The sequence below is a fragment of the Pagrus pagrus genome (assembly GCF_965226575.1).
Source record: "Pagrus pagrus genome assembly, chromosome: 3".
Lineage (NCBI taxonomy): Eukaryota > Metazoa > Chordata > Actinopteri > Spariformes > Sparidae > Pagrus > Pagrus pagrus.
The window spans coordinates 30,601,094-30,622,636 of NC_140187.1; the positions used below are offsets into that span (position 1 = coordinate 30,601,094).

The 21,543-nt window shown below is 40.9% G+C and overlaps 1 protein-coding gene across 2 annotated transcripts in view; it reads right to left on the reverse strand.

The window, feature by feature from the left end:
* Positions 1 to 16,757: 16,757 nt before the first annotated feature.
* The window catches only part of klhdc8a (kelch domain containing 8A), a 44,107-nt gene continuing 39,321 nt past the window's right edge, over positions 16,758 to 21,543 (reverse strand). For both annotated transcript variants that reach the window (XM_084349516.1, XM_084349517.1), the window contains exon 9: positions 16,758 to 18,643. In XM_084349516.1, coding sequence (XP_084205642.1) covers positions 18,590 to 18,643 — 54 coding nt within the window. In that variant the 3' untranslated portion in view covers positions 16,758 to 18,589. The remainder of the gene's footprint in view (positions 18,644 to 21,543) is intronic.

Here is a 21,543-nt window from a genome sequence, read left to right on the forward strand (position 1 = left end):
CAAATTTTATTTATACAGCCCAATATCACAAAACACAAATTGTCCTCAATGGGCTTCACTATCTGCACAACATGTAACACCCTTTTTCCTTATGGCACATTTAGACCAAACATGAGGTGAACTATTCAGCATCTAGATTACATACAAAGTCAATGAAAAGACGTAAATTGTGTGTATTGGCACCGGGCGGCACGAATGACAAGAACATGCAAAATTCACATCATTTGCGCATTGTGTGAGTTGAAAATATTAAACTCAAGCAAGGCTGACATGTCACGAGGGCCTGTTGGTGTTGACATTCACACTGATGTCATGACGTTAGCAACCCTAACCCTAACCCTAACCCTAACCCCATGGCTGTTTGCAAATACCCAGAGCTGTACGATATCACATCTACTCGTACGGAGACAGGACAAAGAAGGTGAGAGTGAGCGAGGAAGTCGGACTACCTGGTAAGTCATGGAAATATGTCTCAGCACAGCATAGCCCTGACAGATCCAAACTCAGGGAACAAGCATTTACATTACTGGACTACACACCATTAGGCAAAAACTCCTTCACTAGATGTCTATCTGATAGTGCTGTAGCTAAATTTAAGGAAATTATACCGCTGGCACTAAACTCAATGCCATGTCTCAATATAATAGAGGACTCCTCCACTAACCTCAGTTCCTCACAAATCGATCATCTTGTTGATAGCACTGCAGGCTCATTGCGAACAACACTGGACTCTATTGCCCCCCTGAAAAGGAAACCTATAAAGCACAGGAGGTTAGCACCCTGGTATAACTCGGATACCCGCAAATTGAAGCAAACATCACGGAAATTTGAAAGGAAATGGCGTTCCACCAACTTGGAAGAATCCCGCTTAGCCTGGAAAGATAGCCTTAAAACATATAGGAAGGCCCTCCGCAATGCCAGAGCAAGCTATTACTCGTCATTAATAGAGGAAAACAAAAACAACACCAGGTTTCTTTTCAGCACTGTAGCCAGGCTGACAGAAAGTCACAGCTCTACTGAACCATGTATTCCTACAACGCTCAGTAGTAATGACTTCATGAGCTTCTTCAATGATAAAATTTTAACTATTAGAGACAAAATCCATCATCGCTTGCCCTCAACTGGCACTATTGTATCTTTAAACACAGGAACCTCAGAAACAGTTGTAAATTCTGACTTATATTTAGACTGCTTCTCTCCCATTGACCTCCACCAACTAACTTCGATGGTTTCTTCATCTAGGCCAACAACTTGTCTCCTAGACCCCATCCCAACTAGGCTGCTGAAAGAAACTTTACCTTTAATTAGCACATCTTTACTAGAAATGATCAACCTGTCTCTATTAACAGGATACGTACCACAATCCTTTAAACTAGCTGTAATTAGACCGCTCCTTAAAAAGCCTAATCTTGATCCAGAAACTTTAGCCAACTATAGACCTATATCCAACCTCCCTTTCCTCTCCAAGATCCTTGAGAAAGCAGTCGCCAACCAGCTATGTGACTTTCTTCATAAAAATAGTTTATATGAGGATTTTCAATCAGGTTTTAGAGCACATCATAGCACAGAGACGGCACTGGTGAAAGTTACAAATGACCTCCTAATCGCCTCTGACAAAGGACTTGTCTCTGTCCTGGTCTTACTAGATCTTAGTGCTGCATTTGATACCATTGATCATCACATTCTACTACAGAGACTGGAACACTTAATTGGCATTAAAGGACCCGCATTAAACTGGTTTAAGTCCTATTTATCGGATCGATTTCAGTTTGTACATGTTAATGATGAGTCATCCCTGTATACCAAGGTTAGTCATGGTGTTCCTCAAGGCTCCGTGCTTGGACCCATACTATTCACCTTATATATGCTCCCTCTAGGAAATATAATTCGGAAACACTCCATAAACTTTCATTGTTATGCAGATGATACACAGTTATACCTATCAATAAAGCCAAATGAAACTAATCAGCTTACTAAACTCCATGCATGTCTCAAGGACATCAAGACCTGGATGACCTGCAATTTTCTGCTGTTAAACTCAGATAAAACCGAAGTTATAGTACTTGGTCCTAAACACCTTAGAGATGCATTATCTAATGATATAGCGAGTTTGGATGGCATTAACTTGGCCTCCAGCACCACCGTCAGGAATCTGGGAGTTATCTTTGATCAAGATATGTCCTTCAACTCCCACATAAAACAAATTTCAAGGTCTGCATTTTTTCATCTACGTAACATTGCAAAAATCAGGCCCATCCTGTCTCAAAAAGACGCAGAAAAGCTAGTCCATGCATTTGTTACTTCCAGACTGGACTATTGTAATTCTCTATTATCAGGCTGCCCTAACAAGTCTCTAAAGAGTCTCCAGCTGGTCCAGAATGCTGCAGCACGTGTACTGACAGGAACTAAGAAAAGAGATCATATTACTCCTGTACTGGCCTCTCTGCACTGGCTCCCTGTAAAATCAAGAATAGAGTTTAAAATCCTTCTCCTCACTTACAAAGCTGTTAATGGTCAGGCACCATCATATCTCCAGGAGCTCATATTACCCTATCACCCAACTAGAGCATTACGCTCCCAGAACGCAGGATTACTTGTAGTTCCTAAAGTCTCCAAAAGTAGAATGGGAGCCAGAGCCTTCAGTTATCAAGCTCCTCTTCTGTGGAACCATCTTCCTGTTTTGGTCCGGGAGGCGGACACCCTCTCTACCTTTAAGAGTAGACTTAAGACCTTCCTCTTCGATAGAGCTTATAGTTAGGGCTGGTCCAGGACAGGCTCTTAGTTATGCTGCTATAGGCCTAGTCCGGGGGACAATGACACACTGAGCTTCTCTCTCCTCCCCTCTCCTCTCCTCTCCTCTCCTCTCCATCTGTATACATTATGCCTGTATACATGCCCCATCTCTGCATGTCACTGACTTGCTTCTTCCCCGGAGTCCTTGTGCTTTCTAGTCCTACAGGCTCCCTTGGATCCTGGCCGCGCCCGGGTCGTGGATCGTGGATGCGCCCACTGCTATGGCCCTGCCTGATCGTGGATGCGCCCACTGCTATGGCCCTGCCTGATCGTGGATGCGCCTACTGCTATGGCCCTGCCTGATCGTGGATGCACCTACTGCCATGACCCTGCCTGACACCCACCACTACTGTCGCTAATATTAGTCACATCTCTGTTACATACGTTCCACTACTATTATCATACTGCATTGCTACATACCATCCTTGCCATTGATCATTACTACTGTTATCACTAGTAATCACATTTCCATGTGCATTTCATCATTATTGCTGTAATACATCTTTGTGTACTTTCACTCCTGTCAACCATCGCTTATAATTGAATACATTGTGATCTCGTTGATCTGCTCTGTACATGCGACATCTATTGCACGTCTGTCCGTCCTGGGAGAGGGATCCCTCCTCTGTGGCTCTCCCTGAGGTTTCTTCCGCATTTTTTCCCTGTTAAAAGGGCCTTTTTTGGGGCAAGTTTTTCCTCACTCGAATCGAGGGTCGAAGGACAGAGGGTGTCGTCTCTGTACAGATTGTAAAGCCCTCTGAGGCAAACTGTGATTTGTGAATTTGGGCTATACAAATAAAATTTGATTTGATTTGATTTGATTTGATTTTAAGTTGTTCGCTTGTTGTCAAGCCAACAGACCTGACAAAGCATGAATTCAGGCTTTTTACAAGGTAGTATTATGATGTTGTTATTTCGGCGTCATTATTATTATCGATTAATTGGTCGATCAAGACTCAGCGGTGCAGGCGCAGCTCCAGACGGTGAAAGTCACTGAGCTGGGTGCTGCGTGAGTAATGCGAATAACAATTAACAATTCCGCGATCAAACTCGAACGTATAATGTGAGGCAAATATCACGTTTGGTCTAAACGCACCATTAGAGAGCACTGAGATTGAAGAAAAACAGTAAAGCTGCAGCTGCTGAAAGATGCTAAAGCGCTCCATAGAGTTGTGTGTTAAATTTTCTTTGGGTTTGTTCGAGGCAATATATTTCACATTACACTCATTTGATCTATTGTTAACATTGCTAACTGTAGCAGCTTTAAGCCCTTATTATTGTCACCGTACATCTTGACCTATCTCATATGTATTCCTCTCACAGTACATAAAATTGGTCCTGCCTTGCCAACCTATTTTTAATTTTTTTTTATTATCATAATATGGTTTTATTGCTTTTTTACATCTCCTGTAGTCCCGACAATTATTTCCATAATGTTACAGTGCTTGATGAGCTTTAATATTTGCATAATATTATGTACTACTGGAGCTGTTTTTCAGTAAGGGATTGCAGTGTGTGTGTGTGTGTGTGTGTGTATGTGTGTGTGTGTGTGTGGTGTGTTTCAGCCTCCGAGGAGAGCAGCAGCTCTAACAACGTCCCCGGAGAACCTGCAGCTTTGTTGTGCTGTTTGCCTGTTGCCATACAGCCGCTCGGCTCAGTATCAGCGGCACCGGCATCATTCAGAGAGCAGAGGGTCACAATCCATCCACATCCCCCTGAAGCTGGCAAATTGGTGAGCTGAGGCAGCTTGCACGCAGCGCAAACACCCAGTAATGACAGGGGAATGAGAGTCAGTCACACTGTGGTCTCTGGGTGGTTTTGTTGGGTACTTTTACCGAGACGCGTAGGTGACTGGAGGTTGTGACTTGCTTCCAGTCTGTACCCATATAACTACACTGCAATTAAGCATTTGCATATTCCTCTGACTCACGCATACAAATATGTGTTGGACAAGAGGAGTGAAAGGGAGAGGATGTTCTTCTGGAGCAGACTGGAGTGCAGTGTTTTTACTCAGGGACTTTTAGACATTAATGCATGTCTCTTGTTGCTAAGGCAGGGAATGAGCACTGGTCCTTCCTGTTAGTGAATATTCTGAGTCACTAACAGGGATCGAATGATTTTATATTGGCAATTCAATTTAAAGAAATAGTCCGACATTTTGGGAAATAATCACTTTCTTGCAGAGTTGCATTTTCATATACCAGTCTCATATACCTATAGCAGCAGACAGCTAACTTAGTATAGAACATCCAGGTGCTGGTAGGTGGATTTTGTCACCTTTGCACCCAGCCAGGCTCGCTGTTTCCAGTCCTTATGCTAAGCCAAGCTTACTGGTGGCTGTAGGTTCATTTCACTCTCAGCAAAAGAAACACTTATAATTTGGTTTTAAACATGATAAATCGCTGCAACAGGAAATAGTAAACCAGTGCATTTCATATTCTGTCTGTCGCTGTCAATTAAGCAGTTACAAGCCATATAAAGTATAATGAGGACATCTTAAAGGACCATTTCTTCATTTTTCACTTTTCAATATTTGTGAAGAACAGCACAGGAGCTGAGTCGAGACATGAGGGGCCGTCTTACTGCTGTTAATCTAAAATGTTCTTGTTTTTATAACCTAAATATCTCATGGATACAGACAAAGCCTGCAGACAGACCTGTGATCTCCTGTAAGTCGGCACATACCAATACACGATGTTCCATCTAACTGTAAATTCAAATTCAAGTTCAATTTGACAAAGTGAAGGCCTTAAAGTGACATCCTGCTCTGTAATATGAGCAGCATTTAGTTTCAAATATTGATTTAACAAAATATCTACGTAGTAGAGTTCAGTTCAAAAACAGAGTAAATATAGAATAATCCAACATCCAGGTAAAAATCGGATTATAAGGATCTAAGAATAGCAAAGATGTTTCATCCGTCTGATAATGTTCCTGTGTCTCTATCTCTCTGTCACACGCACAGACACCCCTCCACATTCACAATCATTGAACGAGTATAAATAAAAAGTCTAGACAAACTCTGTCATTCATTGATTGGACAGGATATGGTTCTGGCAGCATATCAGCTAAAAAATGTATTATTTAACCAAAACGTACAGACATTCACTGGCAGCCGTCTAACTGAAGTTTTATGTCTTTCTTGTTTCCTTTTGAGTGCTGAATAAATGTGTAACTAAAACAGATGTGATCTGCCAGACTGCATGTCTTACACGTAACCTTTACATAAGATGTGCAGGGTGATCTGGGAAAAGTCTTTTAAGTGTACTAATTAATGCTTTGTATACCTGTACGTGATAAACCAAAACACTTTCATACTGATATGACTGAATGGGTTGATTGCCAGTTACTCCCAAAAATGACACACATCAATGTTCCCAAAACCACATGCACTGGCAGAGTACCAGCAACAGGTGTACCAGACCTTCATCATACAGTGTCAGTTTGGTTAGGTTTAGGAAAACTTAATTTTATCCATTATTCATGTAACTTTAAGAGGGTCTATGTAACCATTTGTATCAATCTACATGTATAATCTTTTTAATTTGCCATGTGTGACCGGATTTAACGTGACAAGAAAAATAAGACCTTCCCCGTCTCTTTCCTGTGGACCATTTGTTGAAGTTGTTTAACGCTGCTGGATTTCTTTGTGAAAAACTTGGGTTAGATTCTCCACGACATGTGACATATTCTCAAGTGCCTCGTCTCAGCGCGCTGTCTCTGCTCTGTTAACAGAGAGCAACAATAGCTTCATTAGTTTAGAAATTGAGTCTATCATAAACTAACAGCCAGCTTCCAGCACAACTCAGAAGTTTCGCAGAGCCTGTTTAACTATGTATATACTTACTTTACATACGTAAGCTAAGTCATGTACGTTAAGTAAGTTAACCATGCTACTAGCTTAAAACAACTCACTGTTGTCAATCTACTATTTCACCTGACTTCCTCCTTTGCTGTGGTAATAATTATTACTGCCACTAGAGGTCGACACTTAACAATAAATCTAAATATATGTCGCAATACGCTACTTTCACAGTCAACCTCTATCATCATTTTTCTGATGAGGACGGGCTAAATGAGCACAAAATTATTTTTCCTTTCTTTTAGCTTAAAGTCTAGATTAGACTGGGGTCCAGCTGGTGAACATAGTGGAGCATTTAGCAGCTAAAGAGCTATATATCTTTAATGGAAACCAAAACCGAACTTTAAAAAAAAAATAAAAAATTGCCAGTGTTGCCCTTTGTCTGCTCAGTGTGTACGAAGCAACTCTGAAGCAACTAAATGGAATTCCGCCATCATTCATTTTATTATTTAGACCTCTGCTTTTCCCCCTGTGACATGTGAAAATGCCCTATTTACTTTGATGATGTCATGGCATGATTTCTGGGAAATGGCACCCTCGAAATGTCAAAGAATAAATTAAAAGTTTTCTCTTGGTGGTGGTCCTTGTTGTAAGTATGGAATTCCCCAGATTTTCTTGACTAAAAAACGGAATGAAATTACTACTTTAATCACGTTATTATCTTACAGGAGCTGATTCATTGTAGTGCTGCACACGGTCGCACTCCTGCAGGAATGCAGGCAGGTTGAGTGGAAACTCACGGGTTGTCCTTAAGAGGATTCAGGAGCTAAGAGGATTCATTCTTGGATTCAGTACACATGATACCTTATTTAATAACTGAGGTGTCTCTAAATGAGTCCTATCACACTCATTGTGTTATTTCTTATAAAATATTCTTCATATCTGTGTAATTGAAGTAAGATTGGATACTGCAGAGTGTAAAAGACGTGTCCTGGAATATGCTTAACTATAAATATAACAAGAGTTTTCAGGCTTGTACCAAGACGCTGTTCTTGTGCTTGCGTGTACACATGGATTCATGGCAGGCACACTTTGTTGTTGCTCTGGCGTCGTTCATGGAAGTTAAATAGTTTCCAAAACCACTAAAGAATCCTCGGACAATGCTCATTTCCAGTTGAAAGCATGAAAACTGGGCAGTTCAGTGTTTTCCACTGATTTCCTGGGACACCACTGGGACAGCTGCCTACAAACCTGGGCAAAATAAAACACTTTCAAGGGTTTAACAAAAAAAAAACACATGATGTAATCAGTTGTATTTTAATGGTTCTCAGTCTTAATTTAGATTAAAAAAATATTGCAGCTATTAAGAAATACATACAAATTTGACACTTATTAGCTTTATGCGGCCCTCTTGTGTTTGTCGTTTGTTTGCAGTTTTGTCTCTAACTACCAGCTGGCAAAAGTTGAACACACACATTCATGAGGAGGTGATATGACCTGACAACACTACATAAACCACAGATATCAGATTAAAAAAGATGATTTTGATGCAATATACTGACTACCTTTACTGGCCCCAAACTTAGCTTACCACTAGCTCACTTTCTGTTGCAGCAGTTCATATTTTATTGAAAGTATTATTTTGAAAAACCAGCTGGTCGCACTATAAGCACTTACAGTATATTAAAGAAAATGGATGGATTGTGAGTGATAGTGTACCTGATGAGCCTCTGCTGTAAATTCAATGAAAAAATGGATCGTATTAAGACACTAAACAGAAAAATAGCAACACATTAAGACCAACCACCAGGACTATTAGAACAGTATTAGTATTACTATTAGAGCTGTTAATCTAAAATGTTCTTGTTTTTATAACCTAAATATCTCATGGATACAGACAAAGCCTGCAGACAGACCTGTGATCTCCTGTAAGTCGGCACATATCAATACACGATGTTCCATCTAACTGTAAATTCAAATTCAAATTCAATTTGACAAAGTGAAGGCCTTAAAGTGACATCCTGCTCTGTAATATTTGAGCAGCATTTAGTTTCAAATATTGATTTAGCAAAATATCTGTATTAGTATAACTAATAGAGCAGTAGTAATTATTACCACAGCAAAGGAGGAAGTCAGTTGAAATAGTAGATTGACAACGAGTTTAATCATACAAAGAAATGATGGAGCTCTGTGAAAAATATTCAGTGCTCCATCATTTCTTTGTATGATCCTAATGTTTTTTTGTGTGAGTTTTATAGCCTTAATAACGAAATACATCTTTACCTCATCACTTGAATTAGTAGAAAATAGTCAACAGTAGAGCGATGAGTCCATATTTATAAAGTTTGTTTCTTGTCCGTCAGGGCCACCGTAGCTTCGGGAACCTCTCCAACGTCTTCGGAACAGGAGGGGTGAGCGAGGGAGTGTTGCAATCTAGAACCTCACCACTAGATGGCACTAAATACTTGATATACTACACACTGTACCTTTAAATCACCAATAACATAGTAACGTTAGCTAGCTAGCTAGTTAGCTACTGAGCCATCAGATAAATAGGAGAAGTGTTTTATGTCATGTAGGTGTTTCAGCGAAAAAAACTCAATTCCACCCATTCATTTTAATAAGTGTAGCGTGCTTTCGCTGCAGTGGAACGGATCGTAGGGGGTTACATAAAAAAACAAAAAAACGCAGCTGGCTGTGGCAAATGTTGAAACAGACCCAGCTTTTAGAGACACACGTCACATTGTGGTGGTCAATCACATAGCTGGTGATCAAACCACAGTGGAGTGTAACATAGTGTATCATGTGTATTCACTCAGGTTGGCATTGTGCACCAGTTTATAACACCTTTGTTTTCATCTGTGCATGCCGATGATCTCTAAGCCCTGCATGCTTTACCTACTCTGGCAGAGACCGCAGATCTCAGACAAGGTAGACCGGGTCAGTGCTATTCAGTATGGATGAATGCTACAGAAGGAACACAGCAGACATTTCTTTGTGTAGCATTATGTTTCACTTGTGATCACTCGGTTTGGTCTTGTGCCCCAGTTTAAAAGACGGAATGCTTTGCGTCCTGCTTGTTTACTATGATTTTTAATTTGTCCATGAGGACAATCACTGGTAGGACCAGCATGCTAGAAGCATAACAACATAGCAGCTTCACCTTTCGGCAAACTGATCGGCGGGGATTTATAGTTCACAACACGTCATGGAGCGACACTCCCACACCGCCACGCCACCCTTAGGCTAAACTCTGTGAACCCGGATTTGGTGTAAAGACAGCTGAACCCTTCAACTGACTGGAATGGAATGGAATTGGGCAGGTGCTGTCCATTTACCATCAGGTCCATATGACAGTATCAATCCAGCTATGAGATATAATTGAACTTTTTTAAGCTACACTGTAAGCTGTCGTGACAGGACATGGAACACTGTGACCCCACTCATTTGGCAGCCAGCCTGTGTAATCACTTCAGGTATGAATAATCCTTCCTTTAGGTGAAGAAACCTGCCTGACGACACACTGGATGGATGTTTGCTGCAGAGTGGAAAAAAAGAAAACCTGTGCCACTGAGTGAAGACAGAAATAGCTAACTGAATAAAGATATGTAAGCCTGTGCTGAGGCCTGGTTACGTGTGGACATACAGTGTAGTATGGGGTCCTTCTGGTGGTTAATGATCAGCCAGCCTCCTTTTCCAAACCAGGAAGTGAGGTGAGAACGGAAGACAAAACAGCGTTGGGCCCCAGCAACGCCTCGGCAGAGTGGCTGTCCCTGGCAACGTCGGGGCGGTCTGTGCCAGTTTTGGGCCACTTCTGTCCCGGGGCTTCTTTGAGCCCAGAAGAATGTCAGGGGGGAGATTTGGAAACGTTCCCTTAGCTCAGGATGAATGGCTGTCCACCGAACACACTCCCCCACGCTCTCTCCCATCGCCTCCAACCTCTCTGGTCTACACACAGAGGAGAGGCAGAACACTGCGACAGGCCTGAGTTTGAGTTTTCACTTCTCCTCATTCTCCAGACGGTCATCACATCGCCCGGGGAGAGTGCTGTTACCAACATCATCCAGTCACTTCATCTATGAGATAAAGAAGCTTTCTGGGTCTTATTATTGTAGTTGTGATCTTCTGCTCACCAAGTTAATTACTGAGACAAAGCAAAATCACCAAAGAATAAGACTGAGCAGGGAACTCAAGAATTCAGACAGTTAAACACACGTTAGAAAAACTGAAGGCAAACTGTAAACTTATCACCCAAACTGTTGTAAGGGTGTAAATTTTGTGAAACTCTCGAGGGGCTGTTTTGACCTGCAAGCAACGGATAACATGCCAAGCTAGCACTATCATTAGCGGGCTAATCTGCCAGCAAATTTACTGTCAGGCAACCACCAATGGCAGCGCTAATATGGTGCTAACTTATAGCCCATAATGGTGGTAGGGTTGTTAAAAGCACTGAGACCTTTTGAAGCTCAGATGTCATTAGCCTGGCACTGGGTTGGCAGTTGTCCTTGTTTGGCACCATTCATTTTGTAATAATGGAACCGTGATACAGATATAATTAGGTAATACATTTATGGAATGGATCCATAATTGTTTTATATATATATATATATATTGTAGAAAGATGTTGGCTTGCTACAAGTCTTTGTTTGGTATTAGTACAACTTTGTCAAAACTAGGCTCAAATACAAATGATGCCTTTTTACCTTTCCTGTGAACTTCCAATAGTGTCCTAAAACCTGGAAGTATTTTAGCATTTTTGCACTTCCAGTTCCCTCGTCTCGAAGTCAGTGGGTTCAATGAATGGGTTTTGGTTAGATGCCTGAAATAAGATCTGTGCCCAACACAAGCCTCTGAGAATTTCACGCTTTGTTTTAGGACATAAATTACGTCAGTAAACACCCCATGTTTGAATTATAAATGGTTTACATGCCATAAAAGAGGATGCTGACATGAGGCTAAATTAGACTACGGAGGTTGTCAGGGACATTTAACATCAGGCATCATAAACTTGTGTTTGCCACAGAGGTTATTTTCTGCAATAATCCAAAATCCAATTAAAAAAATCCCTCTGGGCGGGGTATAGGGTGCCATAAGGTAGCGCACTGATGCCTTCGTCTGTCATGTATGTCATGTGACCTTGTCATGGGAGACTCAACACACTGCTGTGAGAGTTACATGAGTGAAGGTGACAGCTGAAGGCATCAGGAGGCTTATGTTTCATAGCCTTGCTATAAAACTACTGTCTTCTTAATTACCTGTAGATGAACTCGAGCAGTGAAGACGCCCATAACACAAAATTCCAAATATAAAAACAATCATTAAGCGATAAACACATGACTTGTAGCAAGCCAGCCTACCACCATGATGAATATTCATGCAAACATAACAACATTTAAGGATCCCTTCAATACATATTACTTTCTGATTTTTGTTTTACAGCTCTATTAATACAGGAAATTCTTTAAGGTGTTTGACTGTCACCTTGTATTTTAGCAGATCTGTTCAGATTGTCGGTCACAGCCAATAGCTGTCCGCTGGCAGTTAATGTGCTAACAGATTAGCTCAATAGCAGACGTGCTGTCTCGGCTATCCCCATGACCCTCACCTTGCGGATCATCGCGGTCGGGTTTACAGACCGACGAAGCCGACTTACTGAAGTTATGTGTTGCAGTGTTTCTGTGCAATGGATCATTGTCACGATTGGGGTGTGCTAACTTTTTTACTTCCATGTAAATGATTTAGCTAAACTTATTTATCACCTGTTTGATTGTCTGACTGCTTTTTCTTTCCCTGTTGGACCTACTTGTGTAATGCCACTCTATTCCCAGATCTGAGTGACTACTTTGGTGGCTATAATATTATGATGACCAACAGAAATGATTGACCCGAACTACAAAAATATTATCCGAATTGTCATAAAGTTGGATTTTCCTTTAAATACACGGCATTCAGCTGATATCAGCTTTGCGCGGTTGACCTCAAGCTCATGTTTGTGCACCTTGTCTCATCCTTCAACTCTGCACGTGTCTGGAGAGTTGCATGTTCTCATTAAGCAACAGAAAATACAGTACCTCAGAACTCCTGAACACTGTTCAACGAGAGCAGATGAAAAACGGATGTCGTGACCTCTGACCCCGGGCTCTTGTGATGAATGAGCTGTGACCTTTGAAATGGCTGTACGAGCAAGTACAACACACTGCCAGAGTTCATGGTGAAAGGTTTAAAACGTGGAAAAACAAGAATGGCGATTAAAAAAAGTTACTTATTCAAACAGGAACTCTGCGACATCGAGACCCGGTGTAAGTTGAAGAAAATTCGACCTGTGAGGTGTTAGAGAATAACCAGCGGTCTTACCCATTAACTGCCTTGTACTCATATGTTTGCTGGTATATGAGTGTGTGAGGGCGTCTGTATGTGTGTGTGTATCTGTGTGTGTGTGTGTATGGGTGGGTGAAGAGTAACCTCCTGCAGGCAGCACATGGTTCACCCATTAAAGAAAACATCCCATCATGGACGGATGGAAAATTGGACAATGGAGACAAAAATAATGAGTTTCAGGTCAGAGAGGAGTGTGAGGCTCAGCTGCTACGGATCTACTGTGTTTTCATTCATTCAGTTACAGCAGTCAAGTCAATATGCAGGGACTTGCTTGTGTCACTGTAGGTTACAGTTGCTCTGTTGCAATGATTGTCCCACCTGCTTTAATGTGTCGGTATTTATAATGCTATATTCTGACATGGGCCATTATTTTTGTGTAATGACTACTTTCACTTTGTTGAAAAATGTTTCTCTACTTTTATTTTTTTTTGGAATAGAGAATTTCTAGTTTCCTTTGACTTGAGTTCAGAGCCTGATTAGTTCTGTCACCAGTGTCCTGTGCACATTTAAGATTTGTTTGCTGTGTGTATCTTCAGTTGTTCCACGTGGGCAGGATGTTCTCTACTTGTTTGTCAAAAAAATCCCCTGAACTTAAGTTCAGGCCTTCTGCACAACATCTGTGATGGGAGGCACTCAGATGCATTCATGTTAGCAGTAGCCATTACCTCAGACTATTACAGTATTTTATAGGTTTGCTTTTGATTTTTAAACTATATTTTTTGCTTATTTCTTTATTATAAATGATGAGTGAAGTGAGGCAGGCAGCGTTCATCCTGTACTTTGACCAGACTACCTAACCACATTACCCTTACGCCCACCACCATGCACCCATCCCCTCACTCTCTCTCTCTCTCTCTCACACACACACACACACACACACACACACAATGGGACTTTCCTGCTAAAGTGAAAAAAGTTGAATGTGCGACAGCCACAGATTATGTAACGTGTTAGGAAACCCCATGTTCAGATCAAATATGACCTGTTAGCAGACAGCCACACTGTACCAGTGCAGGTCATTTATTCAGATTCCTCCTGCGTGCTCACTATAATGCACACAGGTGTGTTTCAGATACTCAGAGCCGATAGGAAGCAGAGATTGCAGTACGCAGAGGCTGAAGTGTCCAAGAAAACACAAAAAGACGTGAATTAAAACAATACTCAGAGTATTAGTTACTTTTTGAACATTAATGTTTAATGCATTACCAACAGCAGGCATTCAATCAAAAGGGGGTTTCTGTTTCTACACATCTTTGGTCTGAATTACTCCCAGCTCCTGCTCTGTGCTGCTCAGAGGTCATGGCCTGCTGTAAGAGTTCAGTGCTTTCTGTCCGTATGTCAGGGTTTTCATTGGCCCCTTTGTGATTGGATAGCCTCAGTGGCGACAAAAAAGCAGATGAAATGTTTAGATATAAGTTAAAATTATACTAATTACTCAAGTATGTAGTAACTAAGTAGATTATATGGTGTAACGCATGCTTACATATGAGTTAAGTTACAGACTTGAAAAATTACTCATAAAAGTACCCAAAAAATGACTCAATGAGAGTAATTTGAGTAGCTGTAATCAGTTACTTCCAACCCCGGATACAAACAATGAACAGTGAGAGTTAACTTAATAAAATATATTTTGAATGACCTGATTACCTCAATTCCAAGTGCCAGCAGGTGAGACGAGCCCTTTCATGCATAAATTATTAACTCACAAAGTAATAATGTTTTACTCTTAAACAAGTGACAAAAACAAATAGTTTTTTTTTCAATATGTTTTTTGAAGGAGTGAATGTCCATGCAGTCTTTCTTTCTTTCTTCCTAGGCAGCGCGGTGCACAGTGGTTAGTGCTGTTGCCTTGTATCACCTCGAGGAGGCCCTGAGATCGAGACCCTGCAGTTTGCATGTTCTCCCAGTGTGCTTGCTCCAACACTCCAAAAACATGCACGTTAGGTAAACTGGTAATTCTTAATTGCCCGTAGGAGCAAATGTGAGTGTGAATGGGTGTTTGTCCCTGTATGTCAGCCCTGTGATGAACTGGTGACTTGTACCCCGCCGCTCGCCCAATGTCAGCTGGGAACGACGCCAGCCCCCCGCAACCCTGCAAAGGATGAGTGATTTCGGATAATGAATGAATTTCTGGTTTTCTGAGAACGAAACAGTTATTCCAGAGGTAGTCTGGTGATCAGGGCATGATACTCCAACTTAAAAAGATAAACAATGACCATCATGCTAAGGGATAACACCAGTCATAACGGCAAAGATCAGCATCAGATGTATTCCATATGCCTAACCATCATCTTGTGTTGCGTTATGTCTTGCCATTCCATTTGTTTCCACTGGACACATAAAAGATGAGTTTATTTTCTTTGTGTAACAGTTCAGGTCATGATCTGTACTGTTAATTCTGAGGGTTGCTAGTTGGAGCTAATATCCGTCCCCGTTTCGTCTCTCTGCTGCTCTGTCAGGACCATTACTTTGGTAATGTGGAAAAAACCCAGAGTGGAATACAGCGGCCACAGAGAGCAGTCACAAACATGCAGCCAGCCTCACCTGAATGCAATCAACCCATTTTAGACCGGCCGATGTCTAAAAAGGGTTTGTGTGTGGGGGCTTGAGTCATTTATGGAGCAAATGTCAATCCTTAGTGGGCAGAGAGGCTCACAGAGGAAATCAACAGAGATGTTGAGTAAGCAGTACCTAACGAGCCTAGCGACCATTAGCTTGGCAGCTGGCTGTACATTATGAGTGCAGGGATATTGCTATACTACATTATATAAAACATTAGTGCAGCCTATCAATCACTTCTGATGGTCAACGACCTTTTAGTGGCAATTAACCTGCAGCTTTTAAGCATTTTCAGATATTTATCACTCGTTTTTAAGTTGCCGATCACTGTATCACAGCTCCAATCATTCCTGTCCTTTCTAGCGCAGCTGGTATGTTGTCAGCTTGTCTGTTTGTCTGTCTGTGGACAGATCTTGTCAGTGCGGCAGCATCACATCTGTGCGAAATACGGCCAGGAAACTTTTCAGGTGTGTAGTTGAATGTGAATGTGGGCGTGATGAGGGCGTGTGGCTGGTGTCATCCCATCTCAAGATGGTAATGAGTTTAACATGTATGGTTAACAGTTGCAGGACTTATAAAAGGAGACAGTGATCTTTTAAAAATAATGAATAAAAGTGATGCCATCAGTCTGCACCTCTGTTAGCTATCACCAAGTCCCACAATAAATTCTAAACACAAAAGCATTAATCAGAAAGCTGGATGATGTAATTTACATTAAAAGCCACAAACACACAGTGTGAGCTGTTTAAACATATAACAGGCATTTTATTTCTTTACTGACGTTAGTGTGCAAAACTACAACCTAATCCACGGCTGTGACCAGATTAATGTGTGCTACTGCAGTCTAAGATAGCCGAACAGACTGCACATTTGGCTTGTGAAACTGAATATTTCCATGCATTACTTTTGCAGTTTGTGCACTTTATGGCACAGAAACAGCTTGTTTAGTTCATAACCACTGAAATCAATCTAATAAAAAGAAAACACACCTATCTATGGTAAAGGCATGATCCACTGTCAGCAATCATTGTAACAGCTGCATGCACGAACAAAAGTATAACATAATTATTCCGTCTCCCCCTATGGCTGCATTAATTATCAAGCCCTATTCAAGTTTATGAATACTTAGATTTAACTTGAGAAAGTGTCATCTCCTCACTTTATACTGTGTCACTCTAGAGAATCTCACGATACCTTGTGATGAGTCAGTGAAGGTATGACAGGCTCTTGTTTGGATTCATATGTGCAATCACTGCCATCTAGTGGACAAGAAGTGCAATACAAACCACAAATCCAATTTATTCCACTGAATATGACTACGCATATCCTCAGCATCACATGACATGATTGACTGTAGGGCAGATCAGGTATCGATCATGTTGCAACATTAAATAAAATCTTCAGAGGAGAAATTTCATACAATGAAATATTTCACAGCTTGGTGCCTGTTGAACAACAGCAGACAAGAGATTGCCTTGACTATAATGAAAGCAAACATAATGGTCAGTCAGCATCTCTGAAGTCAAAACAACAAGTCAAGTACCATCACAACCTGAGTGCGGTGTCATTAACTGATGATTACTACAGCACTGCACATGTTGCACAAATGAAACACTAACATAAAGAGGTTGTATTGCTGCAGGAATAACGTGTAGTCGCTTAAAGTCAATCTGGATCCACTTCTTTGTCTTCAACAGAAGTCTGCTAATTACTTCAACAAACACCATATCGTCATTTAACAGTTTCTTTTCATATATGCAATGTATTAAATAATATGTATGATCATACCCACAAATGTGCAATGTAACAGCACGGATGAGTGATAGTACAGCATTCTCAGTGTAATTACTGCAATACAATACACTAGAAATTATTGATGTTTAAGTCAACTCCCACTCAGTGTTAATTGCTTTAGTGCAAATCTTGTTACAGTACAGTTTAACATACATTACAGCCCAGTCGCCAAAATGAAATGTTGGCAGCAAACCTTTCTGCAAACCACTGATGCGTTCATATTTGTATGTGACACAGGCTCGTAGCATACTGACGTTTCCACAAAATGTGTACTATCATGTTCAGAAGATGTTTATGATCTGACTGTCATATCAGCAGGGGGAGGGGCTGGTGCTGGAGTTACAGGCGACAGGGCTGTGAAGCCAGTGACCACAGTTTGAGACTGTTTCAACATTTGTCAGTGTGAAACCACCGGGTATTTTTAAGTAGACCTCAGGAGAATTTCCAGCCATGTCTGCGGCGACAAAACCGGGTGTGTTTAACGACACTTTGTGATGTCTCCAAACATGTTTGTGGTGACTAAAACATGATCTTTTCCTAACCTTACCAAGTGGTTTTTGTGGCTAAACCTAACCAGAGCACAAGCACAGCAGTGTCCCAACAAGAAATTGAAAATGGAACCTAAAGAAATGTTTCAACATATCTGTGTTTTGCAGAAACATACATTGTCCTTGTCATTTACTCTGGCAATTGGGTTAAATATTACCCACCCCCTAGTGGGTTTTTGTATATTTTTGCTAGATGATATTAAATAATATACAATTATTGCACTCATGTTGTTAAATTAAAATCCCACTACCTACAAATGCTCACTTAGCAAGCACACAAATAAACACACGCACAAAGACATAAAACCAAACATGAAATGCATATATGCCATAAAATAGGTCATCAATATATTTTCTGTCTACATTACTAGACATAGAAGCTACAAAAGTTCTTCTCCATGTATGCACGACAACATACAACGCAGAAGTGTCACATACTAAAAGTATCAAGAAACAGAACTCGGTAGAAAGAAAGAAAGAGCCAGCTCCTCCATTGTGCATGTGTGTGCTTACATGTGGGTCTCAGTGTCAGTAAAGCCCAGCAGGGGGCACTGTTATCTGTAACATTACATCACAAAAACAGGCCCTTTCACTCTGACTCCATTTCTCTGGTGTTTCTACATATTGCACCGCAGTCAGATTCAGGAGGGTTGTACAGAGAAGAGGAAGTGGAATCACTGATGTGCTGCATTCACCTGGTGTCAGTTACTACAGGCTACAGATACTCTTCTTCTTTTACATACAGGATCTCATGGGCAGAGCTGGGAACCTGAGACAGAGAGAGACACAGAGAGAAATAAAGAAAAGACTGTTGGTCAAAAGTTGGTAGTATTTCCCGACTTTAATTCTATACTGATACCTTAGACACACAATACTGGATTCATGCTGCTAGGGGTCTCTCTGTCAATACAAAACAGAAGACATAAGTAGCATGGGATCATGGGAGTTGCTACGTGACTCTGGCAGAAATGTTCACAGGTGAGGTAATGTATTAAAATTGATCACATTATGTTTCCGTCCTCGCTCTCTGACTCTCTCCTGGAAGTTAAAGTGAAACTCACTGTGACCTTGAGTTAGCTTGTGGATTTCTCTGAGTTTGAACATTGTGGGAAACATCTGGGATAAAGCAAGTACACAACTAAATATATAACTAAGATGTAGTTGGTTTTAGATATTTGATGCAGAAATCTTCCATATCATCTCCGTAAATAAATGAAAATTCTTGGCTGGGAGATATGTCATCATATCTCATATAGTCTACTACTGTATTAAATACTACTGTTTTAAATCAGTGTGTCAGGTATTCAATTTTAAACTGTTGACCATAGAACCCAGTGCTTGAGCATGCACGTTATGCTGGTACTGACCGGCATGCAGTACCGACGCTTTTACATTTTACTCTTACACTTATTGTTACTTCTTCTTGCGTACCGGCACTTCTCACAAGCTGCAAGTAACTCTTTTCCACCCTGTCTATATCACGACAGGCAGACACACGAGGCAGAATCGCCACGAAGCACACCTAATGCTTCCTTTTGGCACCCGTGTAAATCAACTGGCCCGTTCAGACAGAGCACGCTGTAACCCAACGTGGTGCTCTATGGCTCGCAATCTGCAGCAATAGTTTCAGCATCTGTTCTATTTACCCTGAAAACACTGATGATCTATTAGAAATAGTGTCACTGCTATTTCTTATTGTGTTTGCACATATTTATTCCTGAGATGAGCAGACACACACAGACATACAGACAGAGAAACCCTCCCCGCAGATCATCCCACAAGTGTATAGTCTGTTTGCTATTCATTCATTCTCTGATCAGTTTTATTAATTTTGTTGCCACCTACAGGTGAGAAATGTTCAACACTGCAGGATCATTTTTGTTTGTTCTGGCTGTTGTTTTCTTTGTGTGTATGTTTCAGGGTTTAACATTGTTGTGTTACACTGAGCTTCAATAAATATTAAAGGTCATGGGGTGCTGTGAAACCAACAGTTTAATGCTAAAGTTGGATTAATATTGATTATTTCACTGGTTTGAAGTGGGTGGGGCTCGGGTAGAAAAAGCTGATATCACATACTTATGTACCCCAAACAGGATTTGGCAATATTGAATAAACAGAATCAAAATGTGATGACAGTTGTGTGGTGTTGCCAGTCTCATTAAAGAGAAATAATTAACATTCAAAATCAAGTTTTCAGGGACTTTAAATAGTCACATGTGAGTATAATTTGTTTGAGCATGTAAAGTAAAAAAAAAACTTTAATGTCTCTTTAAAAACACTTGTTCTTGATTGACTTATGAAAGTTTGAACATCTGCAGTTTCTTGGCAACTGAGCTACCTCAATTTCCTGATGAGCTTTAAATGATATGTGATTGACCTCAGCAACAGCCAGTTTATGGCTGAAATGTTCAAAACAGAAACATTGAAACAGACACAGGTTTTCTTTAAATTTTTCCTTTTCATGGCACAAATCCGATCTCCTACTTCTGCACTTCTGCTGCTGTTGCCTTTGTTGCCCACAGGTGGTGCAGGTTGGACTGAAACATTAGGTCCAGAACTGCAGGTCTGAAACTGCTGACACTGTGGCTCTGTCACTGGATGATGTTGTTTGGGCTTGGTTTCAGCTGCTTTGCATTAATGACAGTGTGTCCTTGTTTTCTTCTCTTGAGACACAGCGTCCAACAGTACCACTCGCTTAATGTACCCATTAGGCAACTTTATTTCTATCAGTCGCTCTCAGCTTTCAGTGCACGAATGCCCAAATACTTTTTCTTTCATACAACATGGAAATAAATTGGTTGAAACAACATAGAAATTGATTTCAATGGGAAATTTTCCAATTCTGATCGACTTCTTACAATCACACTGATATACAGATCTAAAACTGGTACAATTCCAGCAAGAATGTTCTGATATCAAGCTCTACATATCAGGCAGTATATGACAGCTGATCCTCGACTGATATCGACATCTCTCAGAGAGACTTTAAGATTAGAAATAAAAAATACTGCTTTACATTAAATTAATACAGTTACAGCTGGAGAAGGATATGATATGACATTTTAAAACTAAACTAAAACTGAACCCAAATTTATATTTCACTTATTATCATAAATTATTACAGTATAAAATCTTCACGCTGGTATTCTCAATCCTTGTCCTGTAAAATATCAGGGTTGGGTGAAGCCTTGAGATAATTCATGTTGAATCATATTTAATAGTTATGATAATAAAAGCTGTGTCTTGTTTTTATGTTTAGTGGAGGAGGAAGCTCCACCGATCCATCCATGTCCTGCTGCTTATCATGGGCCTCCGTGGCAGCAGCCTAAGCAAAGTGGTCCAGACATCCTTCTCCCCTGCAACATTTTCCAGCACCCTGTGATAAGCTCTTCCAGGGAGACTGAACAGTGTGATATCACGATAATTGGAGCACACCCTCCGGTCCTCCTGTGTAGAAATGGGAACCATCACCACAGTCTGCAATTCCACAGGCATTTTCATTGACCCCTGCGTGAAATTTAAGAGGTGTGTCAGCCAAGACAGCCCAGCAATATCCTGAGGCTTCAGCTTCTGAGGGTGAATCTAGTCAATACCTGGTGCTCAAAAGACCTCTGCCAGGGATATGGGTGAGGATTCCCCCGAGTCTTCAAACTCTGCCTCCGCCACAGA